At 42.3% G+C, this 21,379-nt stretch overlaps 2 protein-coding genes across 2 annotated transcripts in view; both read right to left on the bottom strand.

Annotated features, from left to right (window-relative positions):
* Positions 1-1,265: 1,265 nt before the first annotated feature.
* Positions 1,266-10,669, bottom strand: LOC308570679 (vomeronasal type-2 receptor 26-like; the record flags this gene model as incomplete). Its single annotated transcript, XM_081165593.1, has 5 exons — positions 1,266-2,585; positions 2,969-3,095; positions 5,159-5,386; positions 9,115-9,406; positions 10,452-10,669. The coding sequence occupies 5 exons, from the start codon at positions 10,667-10,669 to the stop codon at positions 1,675-1,677; spliced, it is 1,776 nt and encodes a 591-aa protein (XP_081021719.1). The 3' UTR covers positions 1,266-1,674.
* Positions 10,670-12,969: 2,300 nt separating this feature from the next.
* The window catches only part of LOC308570493 (butyrophilin subfamily 2 member A2-like), a 97,920-nt gene continuing 89,510 nt past the window's right edge, over positions 12,970-21,379 (bottom strand). The window contains exons 2-6 of the mRNA XM_081165393.1: positions 20,157-20,481; positions 19,295-19,321; positions 15,112-15,132; positions 14,936-14,962; positions 12,970-14,288 (exon numbers count right to left, since the gene is read on the bottom strand). Of these exons, the coding sequence (XP_081021519.1) occupies positions 13,384-14,288; positions 14,936-14,962; positions 15,112-15,132; positions 19,295-19,321; positions 20,157-20,223 (1,047 nt within the window). The 5' untranslated portion in view covers positions 20,224-20,481 and the 3' untranslated portion in view covers positions 12,970-13,383. The remainder of the gene's footprint in view (positions 14,289-14,935; positions 14,963-15,111; positions 15,133-19,294; positions 19,322-20,156; positions 20,482-21,379) is intronic.

The raw sequence follows: 21,379 nt of genomic DNA, 5'->3' as shown, positions 1-21,379 counted from the left end.
GGGTGAAATTTTTTATTATTTCATTTTATAAAATATATAAAAAAGAGAAGACAATGGTAATGAGAAGAAAACTAACAAATAAGAAACATAACTATAAAATAGGCATGTAGAATGAGTAGTTGCGCATGAGTTAAAATAACAAAGTACAAGGAAAGAATATCCACGTTATCAGATCATCAAGTATAGTTCCAAATTTGACGACATTTGTCTTGAAAATAAGCACAACCGGACGCCTTCATCTGCCCCAACTGCAACAAAACACATCTCTCCCGTGTCAGTCTCTACAGCCACAGCAGATACTGTAACTCTCCAGCGGTTTGACCTCAACCCTGAAGGCACACCCTTCGATTGTCTTTTGAGACAGATGGTTGTAAAATACCTTTAAATATAACATGTATTGAATTCCTCTCCCAACTCTTATGATGGTAGAAGGAAATTTAGGAAAAAGGAAATGAGTGTACTTTATCCCAGTTTAACTTAATGTCTTACCAGCTTTTTTTGTATAGAATTTAGAAAATCCTTTTATAAGAAACACACACACACACACACGAAAAAATTCTAGTGCAAGGACCCCAAAAACTCCATGCACAATTTTGATCACTGTTTCTCAGACAAGGACTTTCTAAATTATCTCAGGTAGGAGAGTATTCCAAGGACTAAGGTATTTATATATGACTCTATTCATCTCCATTTTAAAAACACATAGCATAAATAACCACAAGCAAATGTGTTTGTTGTGATTCCATATATAGAGAGATGACTTAAAATAGCTACCTCAGATTAAGGTTGAGGCTAAGAATGCCATTGTTGCCCAGAAAGAAGCCAATGAATCCTGCCTCAAACTGTGTGTGAAATTGGATTAAGTGAAAATTCTTACCCACAAATTCACAGGCTCATTATCAGGCAGTGAATTCAGGCAGCGGGGGGATTAGGTGTCTCTCTCTGTGTGTGCAAAAATCTTTGCAAGATTTGAGGGCTCCCCACTGGAAGTAAAAGTATTTCAATAGTTTTTTATTTTAAAAAAACCCTTTATTCTTCTTTGCGGTCTTTGCAGTTCCATTTAAGAGTTCAGTGACTGTGTAGCTCAAAATTTTGAAATGTTCTGTAGCTAGACATCAAAACATATTTAGACAACCAAAAAAAAAAAAAAAAAAGCTTAGTACACAGATGTAGTGGAGAGGGGATACTTCAATAACTTTCTGTGTCTAATTTATTTTTTTGATTTACAATAAATCTACAATTCAACCCACAACAATAATGCATGGTTTGTTTGTTTGTTTGTTTGTTTACATTTTCATTTTTACAATTGTTATTGCATAGATTTTACATTGTGTGTTAAAGGGCATTTCAGGAAGAAGAGCTCCTAAATGGCAAAGTCAAGCGTCAATAACATTTTGGATGTTCATTGTTGTTTCTCTTTAATAGTAAGATGCAATATCTCTTAGCTATGCCTGGGAAAGAAGAGCCTTTGCAAAGATAGAAAGAGGTGCCCAATTTTTCTGAGGGCTGATGGGCCATTGACAGCTGGTTGGCGTGATGGATTCAGCGTATGGGCTGCAGGTTCCAACCCGTGGTTTAATTATTCTGTGAATCAACTCTCATATAGATTTTGAAACTTTTATTGATGCATTTGCAAGCCTGCAGCCTACAGCCTGAAGCAGGAGTTCTAGACACTTAAGTGCTTTTACTTGGTCTCTTCATTAGCTGTTCCCTGTTATTCATCTCTGGCTTCATGACAATAATATAGCATTTGGGGAAGAAGATGCAGCCCAGCAACCCAGCACTGGAGGCTAAGATGGAGAAGATCTCCACAGCCACCATGTATTTCCCTTTGGTGCTCAAGTAAGAGGGAACAAAGGACAGCCAAACACTGCAAAAGACCAACATGCTGAAAGTGATGAATTTGGCTTCATTGAAACTGCCAGGCAGTTTCCTGGCTAGGAAAGCCACCATCAAACTGACAATGGCCAGGAAACCCAGATACCCAAGCACACAATAAAACAGAATAGGTGCCCCTTCATTACATTCAAGTACAATTTCTTCACTCATAGAGTGCATATCGACATCTGGGAATGGTGGGGAAGTTGCCAGCCACACCGTACAGATGCCTGCTTGGATAAGGGAGCAAGAAAGAACAATGGAGTTGGCCAGTCTTCTCCCTACCCATTTTCTCATACTGGATCCTGGTTTGGTGGCCATGAAAGCCAGAACCACAGTGATGGTTTTGGCCAGCACACAGGAAACAGCCACTGAGAAGATGATGCCAAAAGCTGTTTGTCGGAGGAGGCATGTCACCGTATGAGGCTGTCCAATGAAGAGCAACGCACAGAGGAAGCAGAGCAGGAGGGAGACGAGGAGAGTGTAGGTGAGGTTTCGGTTGTTGGCTATGACTATGGGTGTGTCTTGGTGCTTCACAAATGTTGCTAGTACCAGCACTGTGATTAAAGAAAAGGAAAGAGAAAAAATGGCTAAATTGATTCCCAAAGGTTCTTCATATGACAAAAAGCTTATATCCTTAGGAATGCATGAATCATGTTTTTTGCCTGGATAGTGGTCTTCTGGGCATTTAATGCAGTCAGCCATGTCTGAAACAAAAGAAAAGTTGTGGATTTGGTTTTTCAAATCTTCATTCCATACCCTATTTTAGAAAAAATAATGGTTATCTTTTGCCAAATACCCATTTTCTTTTTTTAAAAACAAAACAAAAAAGAACCAGAGGTTCTCGAAGAGGCTTTCCATTCTCTCTCTCTCTCTCTCTCTCTCTCTCTCTCTCTCTCTCTCTCTCTCTCTCTCTCTCTCCACCCCCAAACCAATTATTGAAAGGGTATTTTGAATATTACAAGAATTACCTATCAAATATGGATGTGTGTTTAGAATTACGATGCCAGTCAAAAGCATTTCTTTATCAGATTGGGTCAATTTCAGTAATTCTCCTCTCCTCACCTCTTCTGCACATAGCATTTCTTACCATTCTGGTCTGAAACCTTCCCTTCTGGGCATGGGGCACAGTCGTAGCAACAAAATGGTTCCCCCTCCTTCTTTTTCCTGCTGTAACCAGGAAGGCAATAGTCATTACACACAGAGAGGGGCAGCACCTATTAAACGATGGAAGAGGAAATTATTTTCCAATCAAGAAATGTGCTTGGGGAATTTGTGTCTCACTGGTATGGAAATGACCTTAAACATGTGACAGTGGTAGCTTTGAAGTTCCAGAAAGCACACAGGATGCCAGGGGCAGGCTCTGCTTTTCTAAGGTTGATCAGTTGTATAGAATTGCAGTGCTTTGACCAGGTTTTAAATTGCTGGTGCAACAATTTTTTTTGAACCTTAACTCTGTCTCCACTGAGATGAAATAAAAATAATTATATGTGTTTCCAAGATCAGGGGTAGTTAACCTCTGGTCTTCCAGGTGCTGTAAGACTACAGCTCCCACTGTATTTGTCATGCTGGCTGGGCTGAAGAGAATCAGAGTCCTGTAACATATGGAAGGCCACTATTTAGCCAACCCTGCCATTTATTTTCCTTCTTTAAAAGTGATAATTCATACCCTCCCACTTTAGGGAGTTTTTCAAAAGGGAGTTTTCTGTTTCTTACTCAGGATGGGCAAGTGCACAGGATCCAGGAAAAAACTTTAAGCAACCTCACTTACTACAGTAGTGAATCATTGTTCTACTTTAAATTGTGAAGTCTTTATTTTGAACAGTTCAGAGAAGCTATCGCTCCATGAAATTCAAGTTAGACTTCCATAATTTTACTCAGCAACAGGTTGACATAGGGGAATAAACCAGGCCTCACAAAGTGATGAATATAGCACATTGATGTCTGTGATTTTCTGGTGCATATATACATAAAATTGTATGTCTATTTAAAAGTAGAGTAATTAAGGCAAATATATGTGTAAGAATATTAGAGGAATTAATGTTAGGGAGGGATTGGTGAGAATGTCCTTGGAATGTAGGTAGTGAGTGGTGATTGGATGAGAGTTTGGTAAGGCTCCAAGGCACGTTCCCCCATTCAGCAGAGAATCCAGCACAGGGAAGTGATGAGATTTATGGCTACATCGCTATGCTTTATTTCTTACTACACAGACAGCAAAGAAATATACATCCTGTCTCTATGAAAGCAGAGAGCAACTGAACAACAAAGGAACAAAGGAAACAGGAAACCAGTACGTCACATCCGTCTCTAGTCTCCCGTGAGACTTCCAATAGCCTGGACTGTCTCTGGAATGTAAACAGAGCCTTGTGACTCTAAGCAGTTGCTCAGTGGCAAACAGAAACTAACATGGTTGTGGGTATGATAGTTGGTGGTGGATGTGTTAGATCAGGCATAGGCAAACTTCGGCCCTCCAGATGTTTTGAGACTACAATTCCCATCATCCCTGACCACTGGTCCTGCTAGCTAGGTATGATGGGAATTGTAGTTCCAAAACATCTGGAGGGCCCCAGTTTGCCCAAGCCTGTGTTAAATGGTAGCATTGTTGGTTCAGTATTGTGTTAGCCATTGTTGTAGGCATAACAAAGTAGCAAATTAGATAAAGCAAAACTGAAATGATATGCTTTTGTACACAAAGAGATCATAAAACCATAGAATCATAGAATCATAGAGCTGGAAGAGACCACAAGGGCCATCGAGTCCAACCCCCTGCCAAGCAGGAAACACCATCAGAGCACTCCTGACATATGGTTGTCAAGCCTCTGCTTAAAGACCTCCAAAGTAGGAGACTCCACCACACTCCTTGGCAGCAAACCCTTGGCAAATAAACCCTTTTTATTATTTCTGTTTTATATAATTGTATTGCACCACATGCCTCTTTTTTAGCTGTTAGGGTGGGATATTCAGGTACTTACAGAGCAGGAATAAAGGGAGATTACAGAAACACACATAAACCCCCCCCCCCAGCCCAGAACTCTGAATCTTACAAATAGTAGGCAATGTTGTGGGTCGTGCCAGAGCACAAGAAGCTGAAGAGGGGTGCAGGAGGGTGCAGGGCTGGCATGCCAAATAGATTTGACAGGTTGAAGTTGGAGGCAGAGGAATGGTGAGACAAGGGAAGAACGTGCGGTAAAAAAACCTCCACTTATGTTAGGTGTAAAGACTAATTAAACACCACTTTGACCCCGCAATCTGGCCCAAACAATTTATACTGAGACCCTACCTGATTAAACCAGGTGTGCCAAGTGATGACATCATCCCTAATGGTGAATGCTTCCTCTGGAGGAAGCAGGGAATCCATCTTTCCAACTTCAACTTTGCGAAAGGATTGGTTTGGGAAAAAGACCCAGTTTATGACATCAAATCCAGCCACCGAGTCCCCATTGTGGTCAAAGGAAACCTCATATCCAGCACTATTGTTAAAAGAGACACGTCTGAGAAAATGATGCAGCTGGTTGGAAAAAAGAAAAGAAACAGAACCATTTTTTTCCCAAAGTGCAAAGGGCTGCAACTTTGGCTCTGAGAAATGCTAATGACTGCCCTTGCAGAAGATATCAAGTAACTATTTAATTACATCACACTAATCAAGAGAGCAGTGGAGTTCCTTCCATCCTTATCGTTCACAAAACTTTTGCTTTTACCCTGGAAAAATGTTACAGATGTTCTGCTCCTGCTTCATGATGGCCTGCACCCCAAAGGGATGGGATCTTGCTCTCCTTTTTGTGGTTCCTGAGCTGAACTCTCTGTTCACTGTGCTTTCATTAGAGCCATTTTTGTAAGTTTATCCCTAACCTCCCTCTCCCACCCCCGGCCAAGATATAACACTTTTTAATGTGGCTGTTTCACTTTGCTGCTATGTAAGGAGACCCTTTCCTTGTTATTATTTGAATTTTATCATTATAATTTCAAATACAGTAGTTAATAAATAAAAGCACACACACTTATCAATTAGATGGCTTTGTGCTACTTCCACTATAACTTTTTTTTAAAAAAACCAACAATATATTTTTAATTATAGATTTCTTGGTTTACAAAGTATGTGCAATGTCTCTTTTTTCAAGTTACATTTTCTACAGATCAGTTTCATTTGTTGAGACATTAGTGTTACCTTAGGAAGAAAAGGGAGAAAGAGGTGTGTGGGAAAAGGGGGAAAGAGGTGTGTGTGGGGGAATAGTGAGTGGGGGTGGGATTGGGTGGCAATGCTTCTATTCTGCTTAATGTATGTGTGGCGTTTTGTGTCAGAGTCCCTTGTGCGGGTTCTCTTTACTAGTCGCTTGTACTCCTTTGGTGGTGAGAGAGGTTGGGGTTGGCCTAGGGTGTGGTTGTTTGTTTGTAGTTGGCTGTGGTGAACTTTGTTTTCACGTGTGAGTGGGGTGGGTGAGTGTTTTTGAATCAGGTTAGCCATATTGATTCGTATGCTGTTAGTGGATTCTTTTCATTGTCTTGTTGGGCTGTGTTTGTGATAAAGGGGAACCATACCGGGGTGAAGGCGTCTTCTTCTATTTGTCCTTGTATCTGTTTCAGTTTATTGATTAGTTTTTCTAATAAGGCTGTTTCCCATACTATTTTGTACCATTGGTCCATCCTTACTCATGACAGATCTCTCCAGTGTCTGGCTATGATGTTTCTGGCTGCTGAGAGTAGGTGGGTTATGAGCTCTTTATGATGTGAGTGGGCATTATCTTGGAAGATTTTTAATAGGGCCAGTTCTGGGGTGACTTCTAATACTTGCTTAGTTATTTTGCATATTTCTTGTATGATTGTTGTCCACAATAGTTGGATTTTGGGTCATTCCCACCACATGTGGAGGCATGTGCCTGTGGAGGTGCACTATCTCCAGCATTTTGGTGAGGTTCCTAGGCTTATTAGCACTAGTTTCCTTTGTGTTAGGTACTACTTCTGCTATAACTATAAATACCAGTTGCTGGCAATTACCAGTGGAGAGACCACTGTTGCCCTCAAGTTCTCCTTGTGGGCTTCTCATAAGCACCTGCCTGACTGTTGTGAGACTAGAGTGCTAGACTAAATGGGCCTTTGGTCTGATCCAGCAGATGTATCCTTATCATAGCCATCTTCAAATATCTAAAGGGCTGTTGCATGGAAAATGGAACAAGCTTGTTTTCTCTTGCTCTGGAGGCTTGGACCCGAATTGATTGCTTCAAGTTTCAAGAAAGGAGATTCCAACTAAACACCAGGAAGAACTTTCTGACAGTAAGAGCTGTTCAACAGTGGAACTGACTCCTTTGGGAGGTTATGGACTCTCCCTACATTGGAGGTTTTTTAAAGTCATCTGTCAGGGATGCTTTAGCTAAGATTCCTGCATTACAGTATCCCCACCACAACTATAGGCTAATAAAAACAGAAGACAGGAAAGATGCTCTTCAATACGTGAATTATTGTGGCCATCCCACCTTGCTTTTGGGAAGAGAAAGGAAGCTCATATTGAATACCCCTTAAGCATCCTGATTTGAGCAGGACATCCCAGATTACAGAAGCCATCTCAGTTTGGACTCCTGCAAGAGCTCAGGACCAAAAAAACAAGCATTCCAATTTTGATCCATGGGATGTTGGGGGGTATGATATTTTGAGTGAATGAAATAACCATGAAGAGACACTAGTCTACAAACAGTAGAGTGTGTTGTTTCCACCTGTAAATACTAGATTATTCATGATATTCTTACCTGCCATAGTTGTTCATTTGGAAGTGTCAGGCTCCCTCTATCCACCATTGCTTTGTGTTTTGATTTTAGAGAATGCATGGCTTGCAAAGCATGTGCTATAGCATAGACTGCATTGTAGATATTGTAACTGTGACCAGTCAAGCTCATTTCAAAAAACCCACCGGGAAGGTCACTCAGGTTCTCCTCTCCGGTGCAGATTTCTGCTTCCATTTCACCCACCATAGAATTTGGGAATTTACATTTGAATGCATTTTGCCAGAACTCCTTGATAAAACCATCTTCTTTGGCCCTGAAAACATTTCTTCCCAGAAGAAATTGTTGAAATCTCGGGAGTATATTTGAATGACTTGCGAAGGCTATAGCACCCTGAAAGACTTCAAAATCCCATTGCGTGTGAAAGTTAAAAGCTATAATATCAATTTGGGCTGACATAATCCACACTTTACCTTTAGGATTAACTGTTGCTGGGATGTATAGGAATGTTCTCCAAAGGATTATAGCCTGGATTTCTCCATAAAACACCAGTACATTCGCTTTTCTCTTCATAATAACTTCATATATTCCCTGAAGCAAGTCTGCTGTATTCAAAGCTTCAGAGATAAAAGTGAACCTAGGGAGTCTGTCGATGAAGTCAAAACAAATGCCCTTCTGTAAAAATAATGGGAGTGCAATTTGCAAAAATCTTTCTCCATCGTCATCATCCACAGCAAGGATGCTAATCCAGATCCACCTGAAATGCAGAAGTAACTGCAGAATCCCCATATATTGATGGGCTTCCTTGGGGGCCATCTGGAAAGTGGGGAAAACTTGGGTTTTCTCACTCATTGCTGAAGTAGAGCCATAGGAAAGCTAATGATGAAAGTGAGGAGGAGAGAAAAATGAAAAAGTGGTGGAGAGAGTCAGAAAAACATTAAGAATGCAAAATGAAATCTCATTCTGTGTGTGCCACTAATAATAGAGTTGTTATCTGGAATGTTTTGTTCAATATTGGTTTGGATAATATGTTCAGTTTTGGTTAAGCAAAAATGGCTATGATAGCATCCAGATTCCTACTTTCATCAGCTGTTCTGGAGGAATTGAGGTGTGTGTTTGTGTACAAGCCTGAAGTTCACTTAGGCTTGTTCATGTTATGAGGAACAGAAGGGAGAACATGGGACTTGCAGTCTATCAAGTTACACAGGGGAGCTGGTCACTGACTTATCGGTTATCTTTTTATTTCTTTGATAGTAATTGTGTCTCAATTTACATCTATACATCTATACATGTAAATTGGCCCATGCACTAATTCAAATCAGTGTCATCTTTTGTTTTTTTCCTTTTGGGGGGGGCAATGAATAAATAAGAAGAACAGAGTTTCCCATGTAGGAATGAACTATGATGACTACTTTTCATCATTCTCATCCTGCTCATTTCATTCACTCTTGTTTCAAACCCCCATAACCAAATTGGAAAAGGCAAGCAAATGGTGAAATTTGTTAACATCCTCTTCTCTTCTTACCTGTGAAATCTTGTAGATCTGCAGGATGCTTGCAATGTGTAGAGAAGTTTCAGAGCTAAGTCCCCCAATGACAGCGACCAGATTACTCTGAGTGTCACATTTGTAGTTGGGCTTAAATCTGTTCAGTGTGGAAAGAAACTCGATGGTTGCATGACAGGTCCACATTGCACTGAAATAGCTGTCATAGATGTGGAAGCCCAGGGTGACATTGGGTAAGATCTGGCGATTTTCATTGATCTCCTTTACTGCAAAGGCCAAGGCCAAGACATGCTGGTAATGTTTAGTCAGAAAGCTACAATGACAATGACAAGTTATCTCAAAAGGGCATTTCACTCTTGATAAAACAATTACTGCTGTTTTGCATGCCACCAAGATCGTCTGCTTTGGAGTAGGACACCAATACCGCCCCATTGCTGCAGATTATTCATTTATCAGATTTATTTAAAATAGCATCTTGGACAATAATATGATGGACAAAATGGGCACACACGCACACTTCAAGGAAGTATGCAGAAAGAGCTGTTTCATTTTTCTGCATAGCATTGGTTATATTGCATGCTTAGGTCTTGCTGAGCCATTCATGAACATGCACACCCATGTCCAAAGGAAAGTTGAGATGTGGTCTTGATGGGGATGGGCTACATTAGAATATTAAAAGGAATTCCACCCTCCCCACAAGTTTAAGTCCATGTGTTGTGTTTCAAGGCAGGCACACAAGGAAGTAGCCATTCTTTGAAGAGGTTGATGCTCTGTGTAGTTACTTAGCTAAAGGAAAGGAAATGCTTGTTCCCCATGATTTCCTTCCACATTTCCAGAATGTAGGGTTTGTTTTGTTCTTTATTACTACTTCAATGGAGTGGATATATCTCAGATGTAGCTTGGAATTCATTTTTCTTGGGAGAAACAAGACAGTTTGCAATACCATTCCAGTTCCTGTCTGTACAAATTATTCCTGCTGCTAGTCTCTTAAACTAATGTACTTATAGAACAGCTGTAATCCAGTGGGAAGGAGCAGTGGGAGGGAGAATGAACTAAAATATTGTGCAGAAGCATTTTTCATTGAATCATAGTGTTGGAAGGGACCCTGAGGATCATCTAGCCCAACCCCCTGTGATGTGCAGCTGTCCTATACGGGGATTGAACCTGCAATCTTGGCGTTATCAGCACTGTGCTCTAACCAACATAGCTGGAAGGCTGGAACTCTGAACATGAGCCCTCCATATTGCTGGCACAATTTGTTGTAAGCACCACATGTCAGATAATACATTTCCTAAAATGTTTTTTTTATATATATTTCCTTACACAAAAGCAAATAACCAACAAGGGGGCATCCTTACACAGGTTCTCGATTCTGTTGTTGAATGGGGTCTTTTTTGAAAGTTTTCTCTTCAGAAAGCAGGATCATTTGAGAAGCAATGCCTCCGATGATGAAATCACCTGGTTGATAATATTTGTGAGGAATAGGGATGGGCTCACTGAAGGCACATTTAAGAGGACGCACCTGGCACACTGCAGGAGGAAGCAGTGCTGCTAGCAACACTGCTAATATCACCATGCTGAGGGCAAATTTGCCCCCTTGGCAGAAATGCCTTTGTTGTCACATTATCTCAGCCAGGTTTTGAACAGCTGCTCCTTGAGTCCTCAGTTATAAAATGTAACATTACTGAGATCTGATTGATGCCCTTCTTAGCCCCTAGGTCCAATTCAGAATGCAGCACATTTTAAAAATGATCATGCAGTCTTAATCACAAACTGAGCTAGTGACCACTGGAGCTTCAGGGCGACATATATTAAATTAACATTAATCACAATCATTTTGATAATTACAAAGGAAGCCAGTAATTTCCCAGATATGGGTTCACTGTAGCACTACTGAAGAAAACATGTTTGTCACATCTCAAATCTCCTTATCCTCTTCCTATTGGCCCAGCTAAGTGTGTGTGGCAGAGGAATGACAAATGCAAGGGAAGACCATTGGAAATTTGAAATGTTTGGTTGGGAGTCAGATCAATAGTTATTACAGGGTTAGCAATTTAGACACTGAGTGAACTCTGCACCAGCCATCTCCACTAACTCCATCTCACCCAAATCTTGGTAAAGGGAAACACTGCTGATTTGCAGCTCCTACAGTGGTTGTTGGAGAACCTAAGACACTTATCAACAATGCCCAACTTAAAAGTGTTGGTCAGACATTCAGAACTCTCACTATCCCTAACTCTGGTGGAAACCGTGTATTGTACTTCCCCTCCTCTGCATTGTTACTGACATCTATTTAAATTATAACCAGATACCTAGAATTAGAATAAAATACAAAAAGTTACAATCAGTGGCAACTGATAACATTTTAAGTTGCCAGGCCTGCAATTTTTAACCTTCTTTTTTTTCATAACGGTAGGGCTTCTAGTGCTTATTTAGTATGCATAGTTCCATTGAAACAAACAAACAAACAAACAAACAAACAAACAAACAAACAAACAAACATTTTGTGCACATATTTGGACAGGGGGAGACTGTCCATGTAAGTGGGCCCAAGTATGATTTTCAGACAAGAGTCATTCCATATATAAAGCTTACCACAAGACATAGTTTTTTGAATTTGTGTATCCCTTGTCAACAAGCTAAACACACCAGTGTTTTAAAATGTGTGTGGAACATTTGCTTGCAGTTGCATGCAGTTCTCCTCCCTACTAAAACCAATTTAACTTTTCAATATCCAAAACACTTTCTCCCCTCTAGATTAAAGGAACAAAAGTATTCCAACCAATAGATGGTACACTGGTTGAAAATCAATGGATTATGGCATTAGTGCAGCTAGCATGAGTTTAATATAAAGTATACCTCTCATGAAGTATCTGTGACCCTGGTACAAGCTCCTATCTAAGACATGACCTGGAAGGTATAGCAAATATCCTGACCCCTAACAGTTGCAGTAAAGATCAGCATACAAATCCTTGTATTTACCAGAAAGTTTAATGGTCACTTTCCTATATGCAGGAACCAGACTTCAGACAGACAATAAAATTCTGCTTCAAAAGTGAATTTATGAATCACACGCTTTGTTTGACCACAAACCAAGGAATGAGTGAGAGACACTGTCGCCTTGAAGGGGAGAACTTAACTTTTTCAAAAGGCACAGATCTCAAATCCCTCACATTGTGTTCTGCTTGCTTCTGGATCAGGAATACCCATCCGTTTTCTTTTCTTTTTCATGGGAGTCTGTAGCACACAACGGCACTCAGTGTCTACTTAGGGACTCTGTTCTTTAGGGTAAAGGTGTCTGTACTTGCTGTACGAAGCAGCATCAATCTGCATTGCCTCTTTTCATTTCCATGTAATAAACCAATATTTCCCTACTTCCTAGTGTCACAAGTTATTTTTGTTTTTGTTAAAATGATAATTCTAGTCACATATTGACTCCACACAAAAGGTACTAATCCTCTTGGACCTGGGCATTGAGTTGATGTGTGTGGTGTACAAGCGTGTTTGTTCAGTCATATATCTCATAACACTCTTTTTACCTTTTGCTCAGTTATGAAGCCATCATCCCCTTATTTTCTTCAGACAGTTGCATACCCCTGCTTTAATCTTTAACCCAATTTCCATGTCTCCCATTCTCTCCTTTTTTTGCAACCCCTTTTGTTTCCCCATTTTCACATTCGTTCTCTTATCCCTTTCACCTTCTTTCTTACTTATCTCAACTCTTCCTTAAACACAGTTTGCCCCATTTCAATCTCGACTCTCCTGCCTGCTTTGCACATGAACTCTACTACGTAAAGGCTTTCACTTGTGTGTGTGTGTGTGGGGGGGAGGACCCCACTATTAGCATTCAACTCCCAAGAAACTCTGTTTTTAGTATTTTAATTTTTTTTAATTACAAATATGGCAAAGGCTCATACACAAAGATGAAGGAAAATATACAGTATGGTGGTTGAGTTGGTGCTGTAAATATACATCCATAGCAGTGGTTTTTAAAAACAAATAAAAGAAAAAGAAATGGCAAAAGAAAGCAAAATATCCATCAGTTCAATCATGCTAGTACTGTTTCCCTTATTCTACCCTCCTTGTGAAGCCTGGGCATTTCATGCCAACAGTTCTTCCCTGAGAACTCTTCTTTTCTATAAGTGTTTTTTTACAAAGTTTGAAACGCTTTTCTTTAATGACTTTGGACCACTGTTTTCTGAAGCATTGCTTTTCTCTGATGGCTTTGAACCACTGTTTTCTGAAGCATTGCTTTTCTCTGATGGCTTTGGACCACTGTTTTCTGAAGCATTATTTTTTCTCTGATGGCTTTGGACCACTGTTTTCTGAAGCATTGCTTTTCTTTGATGGCTTTGGACCACTGTTTTCTGAAGCATTGCTTTTCTTTGATGACTTTGGACCACTGTTTTCTGAAGCATTGCTTTTCTCTGATGGCTTTGGACCACTGTTTTCTGAAGCATTGCTTTTCTCTGATGGCTTTGGACCACTGTTTTCTGAAGCATTGCTTTTCTCTGATGGCTTTGGACCACTGTTTTCTGAAGCATTGCTTTTCTCTGATGGCTTTGGACCACTGTTTTCTGAAGCATTGCTTTTCTCTGATGGCTTTGGACCACTGTTTTCTGAAGCATTGCTTTTCTCTGATGGCTTTGGACCACTGTTTTCTGAAGCATTGCTTTTCTCTGATGGCTTTGGACCACTGTTTTCTGAAGCACTGCCATAAGCTAAAAATGGGTACAATTTGTCACTGGATTTAATGGGGATAGAATCTATAAGGAAATAGGCACCTCTGGAGTTATAAAATGAGATTTCCCATTTTTCTTGATCCAGTAACAAACCAATCACTGAATAAAACACATTTTGCTTCTTTTCAATCTCTTTCTCACATGGACTGGAAAAGAATTTTCCTTGGCTGCTTTTGAGAGCCCAGCAGCCTTCCTGAAAGGGTTTATCAACCTTTTTCTTTCGGAATTTGTCCCTTTCAGCCTTAGTCAGCACCCCCAGCTCCCAGTCCAACCTCTCTCCTACTTCCACCTCCCAGTAGTGTTTCCCAGCAGCATAACCTTTCCCCAGAAAAATCCGAGTTCCCATAGCAGTTTCTTCTTTCCCTGGGGGGAGAGTTTGAAGGCTGGCTCTTTTTTTATCCTTACTGATGCTGATTTCTGGATGTTTATAATATGAATCCAAAGTGACAGCAACTATAAGGGAAGCAATCACAGGGAGAAAGGAAACAATTTTTAGTTCAGGAGCAGTATATGCTGCAATCTGCTCTAGAAAACACATTTTATTTCATAGCTGACCAATTATAGTTACTGCACAACTTGGATACATTTCTATATAGAAATGCCAACACATTTGTGTAGGAACTCAGTAGACTAAGAAGACATGGCTGTAGAGGTGTCGTCATCACACCTTCCCCTGTTTCAGAATGTTTTTGTTTTGTTTTTAATTTTACATCGTGTATCTGTTTTCTGCCCGGGGCTCTTTTGAGATTAATTAATAATAATACACATGAGAAAGAGCTCCAGTGCTGACTTTTCTATACAGACAGCCAAATACAAAGTGCAATCCTAATGAAATCTGTTAGCTCCATTCCTCTCTGGTCCATGTCAGCTCTGCACTTTCATACAACTGGAGCAAGGATAGGACAGTTTTAGCCGCCCCGATGTTGAATTCTGATTGCCTCAGAATTCATTAAAACTATGAAAGCACAAATTGAATTAATCCATTGCTACTGTGATGTTTTCATAGGAAAAAGGACGACAAGTGAAAAGTCACTGAGTGATGACATTTGAGTCATGTACGCACATCCATGCATTAAGCCTAATCATGACAGTTTCCTTACCTGCGTATTGCTGAGCTCTTCTAACCTCTACAAGCAGAAGAGAAACATCTATGAAACAAGTGAACATCCCAGAATTTTTCAGAATTGAATAAAGTTATTTAGACCCAATTAACATACTAGAAAACAATACTTCAGTACAGAACAATGATTGCCTCATCAAAAGCCATCTGCCTTACCCAGCTCATTGCAGAATTGACCTGAAGTGAAAGAATATTCCAATTAGTGATACCATTGTCAAAATATATGGGGTTGCACATCATGACAAACTTAGTCCACATCCTCAACTTGTATTTATAGCATTATTATTCCATGATGGATTACAGTCAGGCTCGGCCTGTTTTCAAAGCTTCATGCACCATGTGCTGGGTCCCCTGCTGTACAAAAACTGCGTAGCATTTCTGGACGACGTCCTGATCTATTCAGACAATGAAAAACAGCATGTCCAGGACGTCAGGGAAGTGCTGAAGCGACTACAAGAGCACCAGTTGTGGGTCAAGCTGGAAAAGTGCCAGTTTCACGCCAGAGAAGTGGAATTTCTGGGATACAGGCTGTCGGACAGAGGCCTAGCCATGGACCCCGGCAAGGTGCAGGCGGTGCTGGAATGGAAGGCCCCCAAAACCCAGAAAGATGTGCAGAGGTTCCTCGGGTTCAGCAACTTCTACCGGAAGTTCATCAGGAACTTCGCCGACTTGACCACACCCATCACGGATTGCCTCAGTAGCAAGAAGAAGTTCGTCTGGACGGAAAGTGCCCAACAATCCTTCGAAAGGCTAAAGAAGGCGTTTGCCTCGGAGGAACAGCTCCTGCACGTGGATCTGCAGAAGCCGATGAGGCTGGAGACCGACGCATCAGACAGAGCGATAGGAGCGGTGTTGCTGCAGCCGGGACGGAGCCAACACACCTGGAGGCCGTGCGCCTTCTTCTCACAGAAACTGAACAAATCGGAACAGAACTACACGGTGTATGATCGCGAACTGTTAGCTATTTATGCAGCATTTCGGCAGTGGAGACATCTCCTAATAGGGGCGCAGCACAAGATTCAGGTTTGCACTGATCACAAGAACTTGGAATATTGGAGAACAGCTCGAGTTCTCAACCAGAGACAGATTCGATGGGCGCAAGAGTTCTCCAAGTTCTTCTTTGAGATCAAGTACGTGCCGGTAGAAGAGAACGTGAGGGCAGACGCACTTTCCCGGAAGCCGGAGTACACGGAAGGAGAAAGTCCGCTGGAAGCTCGACACGTGTTCCCAGAGGAACGATGGGTTTGTGGGGGAGCGTTAGTTGAGAAACGAGAACTAACCGAGCTGATTCGCCAGGACGAATTCGCCCAAACCCGAATCAGGGAACTCAGGGAGACTGGGGGAGACCGGGGAGGCTTTGAAAAAAGGGAAGGACTGCTATATTACAAGGGAGCAATGTATGTGCCCGGGGAGGCTTTGCGGGAAAGGGTGCTCAAACAGCTTCACGACAGCCCAACAGCGGGGCACTTTGGGCAACACAAAACTATGTTACTGGTCACTAGGGAGTTTTGGTGGCCAAGGGTGAGGGAAGATGTACGAGAGTATGTACGGGGGTGTGACCGCTGCCAAAGGGCCAAGGGGGAACGGGCGGCCCCGGCAGGGCTACCAGAACCCTTACCCACGCTGGGAAGACCCTGGGAGGTGGTGTCTATCGACTTCATGACTGATTTACCCAAATCCAGAGGTAAGACAGCAGTCATGGTAGTAGTAGATCTGCTAACCAAAATGTGCCATTTTATCGCAGTGACAGCAGAGGAAACCGCCCAGTTGTTCGTGAATCACATCTTTAGGTTGCATGGGGCACCTTTGAGGGTTATGAACTTATTGCAGGTGGAGGTGGGTTTCTCGACGGCGAGGCACCCGGAGACTAACGGGCAAGCAGAGAGGGCGAACAGCATTTTACAGCAATATCTACGCTGTTACGTCAACGAGAGGCAGAACGATTGGGTAGAAAGGCTAGCACTGGCAGAGTTTGCGTATAACAATGCGGAGCATGTGTCCACGGGGATGAGCCCGTTCTTGGCCAATTATGGGTGTCACCCAAGGGCCTTTCCCGGGAGGGGGGAGGAAAGGTGGAGCGTGCCCGCAGCAGAGCAGTTCGCGGAAGAAATGGAAGCCCTACACCAGCAACTTAAGATGAATCTGGACAGGGCCAAGGAGGTGTACAAGAGACACGCAGACAAACGTCGCCGGGAAGGGGAGACCATTAGGGTGGGGGACCGGGTGTGGTTATCCACACAAGGCTTACCCTTCAAGGGTGGGTGTAAGAAACGGAGGCCAAAACAGCTGGGACCATTTGAGGTGACACACCAAGTGAACCCGGTGGCGTTCCGGCTCAAGTTGCCAGACAGCATGAAAATCCACCCGGTATTTCATAGGTCACTGCTCTCACCGTACAGAGGGGAGCGGAGGGTCCGGGAGGTAGGAGGGGAAGTGCTCACACACCCGTTACTGGAAGAGAGGGAACGCCACCACGAGATAATGGAGATCCTGGATTCGCGCTGGCGAGGACGGCAGGTGGAGTACCTAGTGGCTTGGGAGGGGGAACCCGAGTCAGAAAACACGTGGGTTCCCGCGGGGGAAATAGATGATGAATATCTGGTGGAAGTGTTCCACAACAGGTATCCGAGGAAGCCCAAACCCCTTGAGAGATTCTGGGAGGAGCAATTGGCCACCACCGATGAGGAGGAAGAGGATTTCGTGGGTTTTCCGGCTTCCCAGGAGGAAGGAGGAGAATCGTCAGGAGAGGAGGAATCAGATTGGGAAGCTCCTCCCGCGAGAAATCGGAGCGGGTGGGAAGCGGGGTTTGAGTCCTCGGACGATGACGGCAGCTCCTTTAGGGGGTTCCCTGCTTCGTCGGCTGAAGAAGGGGACAAGGTCCCGTCACAGGGTCAGGCCGGGGGTGGAGGGGGTCCTGGGAGGGAGGTGGATGTCAGGAAACTGACATCAGAGCGAGAAGCGGAGGCAGGGCTCCCGAGCGATGCCGGAGAGGGGACCAGCATGGGGGAAGGAATTCAAGGTAACACCAATAGAGAAGAGAAGGAGATGGAGGAATTGGAGACAGGGCTCCAAGACCCTTCACCCGAAACTAGTGGAGAGAGCGCTGGCACGCCCCAGCCTTCCCCTTACTTGCGCAGACGCGTTCCGCGCAGGGAACATAGGAGGAGACTCGCGGTCAAACAGCTTTTATGCTGGAAGAGGTTCAAGAAACGCCCACTGACGGATTCTGCAAGTGACTAACAGGTCACGGAGGGCGAGCTCTGACCCTAAGCATGGTTGGGCAAGCAAGCTAACTACATCTCAGGCCATTTACGCACAAGTAACCCCTCACAACCATTACACATGACTACCCCTAAAGCATCCTAGGAACTGCAGTTTGTTAAGGATGCTGAGAGCTGTTAGGAGACGCCTTATAGAGCTCCAATTCCCACGGTGGTTTAAGCAACATTCCTCTGGAAAGTGCAGCTCTGTGAGGGGAATAATAATAATAATAATAATAATAATAATAATAATAATAATAATAATAATAATTTATTTATACCCTGCCCATCTGGCTGAATTTCCCCAGCCGCTCTGGACGGCTCCCAATCAAGTGTTAAAAACAATAAAGCATTAAACATGTAAAACTTTCCTAAACAGGGCTGCCTTCCGATGTCTTTTAAAAATAGGATAGCTGCTTATTTCCTTGACATCTGATGGGAGGGCATTCCACAGGGTGGGCCCCACTACTGAGAAGGCCCTCTGTTTGGTTCCCTGTAACCTCACTTTTCGCATTGAGGTAACCGCCAGAAGGCCCTGGGCGCTGGACCTCAGTGTCTGGGCTGAACGATGGGGGTGGAGACGCTCCTTCAGGTATACAGGACCGAGGCCGTTTAGGGCTTTAAAGGAATAGTGGTTGTGTGTGTTTCCTCACAACTCCCAGCACCCTTAACAAATAACAGTTCCAAGATGCTTTAGGGAAAGCCACTACTGATAAAGTGGTATAATATTGTTTTAAATGTATGGTGCAGATGTGACCTTGGTCACACTTAGGTCCTATTGAAATTAAAGTAAGAAATTAGTCATGGTGACCTATTTGTCCCATTGATTTAAAGGTGGACTAAGTGCAACTAACTTTATCTGGATCCAACCTAAGAAAAATATATTGCAGGGTAAACTCATAATACTATTAAATATTTGGTATTAACTATACATGAAATGTTAGCAAAAAATAATTCTGATCCAAATTGCAAAATACAGTACTTTGTCCTACCAAAATGCATGTCACCGTCCTACTCCTTCCCTATTAATTCAATCCCCAATCCCTGACTCCAAATCCATACATCAAATTTTGTCTCACCAACACGGCGTTCCAATTCACAAACACCTATAAAAGAATGACTTGAATTAGAACAACGAAGAGTTAAGAAAATAAACAAGAAGAAGCGAATGACTAAGATGTGAGGTCGAGATACAACTGAAAATCCATATAGGTCATACGTTGCTTTCAGTGCATGCTAGATGCAAAACCCACAGTGCTGCTCCCCTTGACACACCAACACATGGACCCCTTATTCCTTGCCACTGCCAGGCATCCACCCCCTGGTCCTCACCACTGCTAGCTGTTCATCTCCTCCTTCCCCACTGCAGCCATGTCCCTCCTATGTATATCATGAAAACTGTTATTATCACATATAAACTTTTATGATAATGAGTTATTTCACTGCCCCAAGAACAATGAATGATTCATCAGCACAACATCCAGTAAAGTTATTTCTTTAGCAATCAATAGGTGGGCCTGTTCCCCATGCTCTTTATTCTACTAGGAACATGGATTTGTTAATTTCATTTTCTATTTTTAAAATTACTTTTATTACTTAAATTTATTATTTTTATTTTCTACTTTGAAAATAATTTGTATTAATTTTTATTTGTTATTAAAGATTTTCTTGGGTTATAAAAGTAGGTACATTGTCTCTATTTTCAGCTCGTAGACTCATTTTGAAATGTATATCCAACCCTTCCTCCCAAATGCCTATCTGGAGATCTGGAAGGGGGAGAAAACCCCAAGGGCTCTCTCAATGCCAACCCAAGTCTGCTGGCCTTTGGTTGTGTATCAAGGAGCTGGTAAGAATGGCTCACATAAGTGCAGGAAAGAAGCTTGCAGTTTATCAAAGACTACAGGCACTTTGTGGCTAGTTATTCATTCAAAGGATACTCACTTGCTTGTCCTGTGCTTTTCTCAATTTCTACAACAATAAATGAAAAAGAGTAAATCTTAGCACACATGTACCCAGCTTTTCCTTCACTTCCTGGGATACTTGGTTTAATTTGAGCAGAACACTAGCCTGAAGCAGCCCATCCTCCATTCATTGTAATTTTATAGCCTCTGTCCTCCTTTTACAATTGTGCAGATGATCTTCCTATGGATACCTGTATGATGTGTTCTATTTTCATAATAAAATCTGCTCTCAAAAACACACAGGGAAGCAAATTCCCTTTAATTTAGCTTGTGCCCAGCACAAAAAGAACCCTATACAGTGGTACCTGGGGTTACATATGCTTCAGGTTACAGACTCTGCTAACCCAGAAATATTACCTCAGGTTAAGAACTTTGCTTCAGGATGAGAACAGAAATCGTGCAGCAGTGGCGCAGCGGCAGCAGGAGGCCCTATTAGCTAAAGTGGTGCTTCTGGTTAAGAACAGTTTCAGGTTAAGAACAGACCTCCAGAATGAATTAAATTCCTAACCCGAGGTACCACTGTACTTATTTGTCCATAATTTGGAAGATTTCTTTCCCAGAAGTACTTCTCTCATATACACTGTTTTCATATATGACTGTAAAACAACAAGGCAATTTATGTGGCTTCTTGTTAGCTACCTCAAATGGAAAGCCTACTCTTGCAGAAACACTACAGCAATATTCTTTTTACTTTTGGAAGGATTCATCCCTCCTGAATGGGAAAAACAACAACCATGCCTGACAATTTCATCCAATTCTGCTGAAAATAAAGATTAAAGACAAAAAGGGAAAATAAGCAAAGTGAAAGCTTTATACCGAGCACAGAGGACAAAAATCAAAATCAAAACAAAATCTTGGGCCTCTGTGCTTGTCATTTGGCAGATGTTATTCCCTCTGGAAGCTCTGGCTGTGCTCCATTGGCTGTGCTCCAAAAGGCATGTTGTGGGTCTGCCCAGAGACTCACATAGGAGAGAGAGGAAAGTGATGACCAGCTCATCAGCCAAGCTCAGGAGAGCTGTAGCCATTGGCAGAGGGGAGAGGCAGGGGGGAGGGAGATTGGGCTGCAATCCTGCTGGGGTGGAAATGTCTCTTCCTGACTTAGCTTCTGCATGAGAGACTTCTCTCTAACAGTGGATCTGAAAAAAGCAGGAGGCAGAAGATGGCTTTTGGCAGATCTGCTGTGAAAATTACTGGACCCAATCA

Source organism: Podarcis bocagei (assembly GCF_964188305.1).
Source record: "Podarcis bocagei genome assembly, chromosome: 13".
Classification (NCBI taxonomy): domain Eukaryota; kingdom Metazoa; phylum Chordata; class Lepidosauria; order Squamata; family Lacertidae; genus Podarcis; species Podarcis bocagei.
The sequence above is the reverse complement of the archived record's forward strand: the minus strand, read 5'-3'. Positions and strand labels throughout refer to the sequence as shown.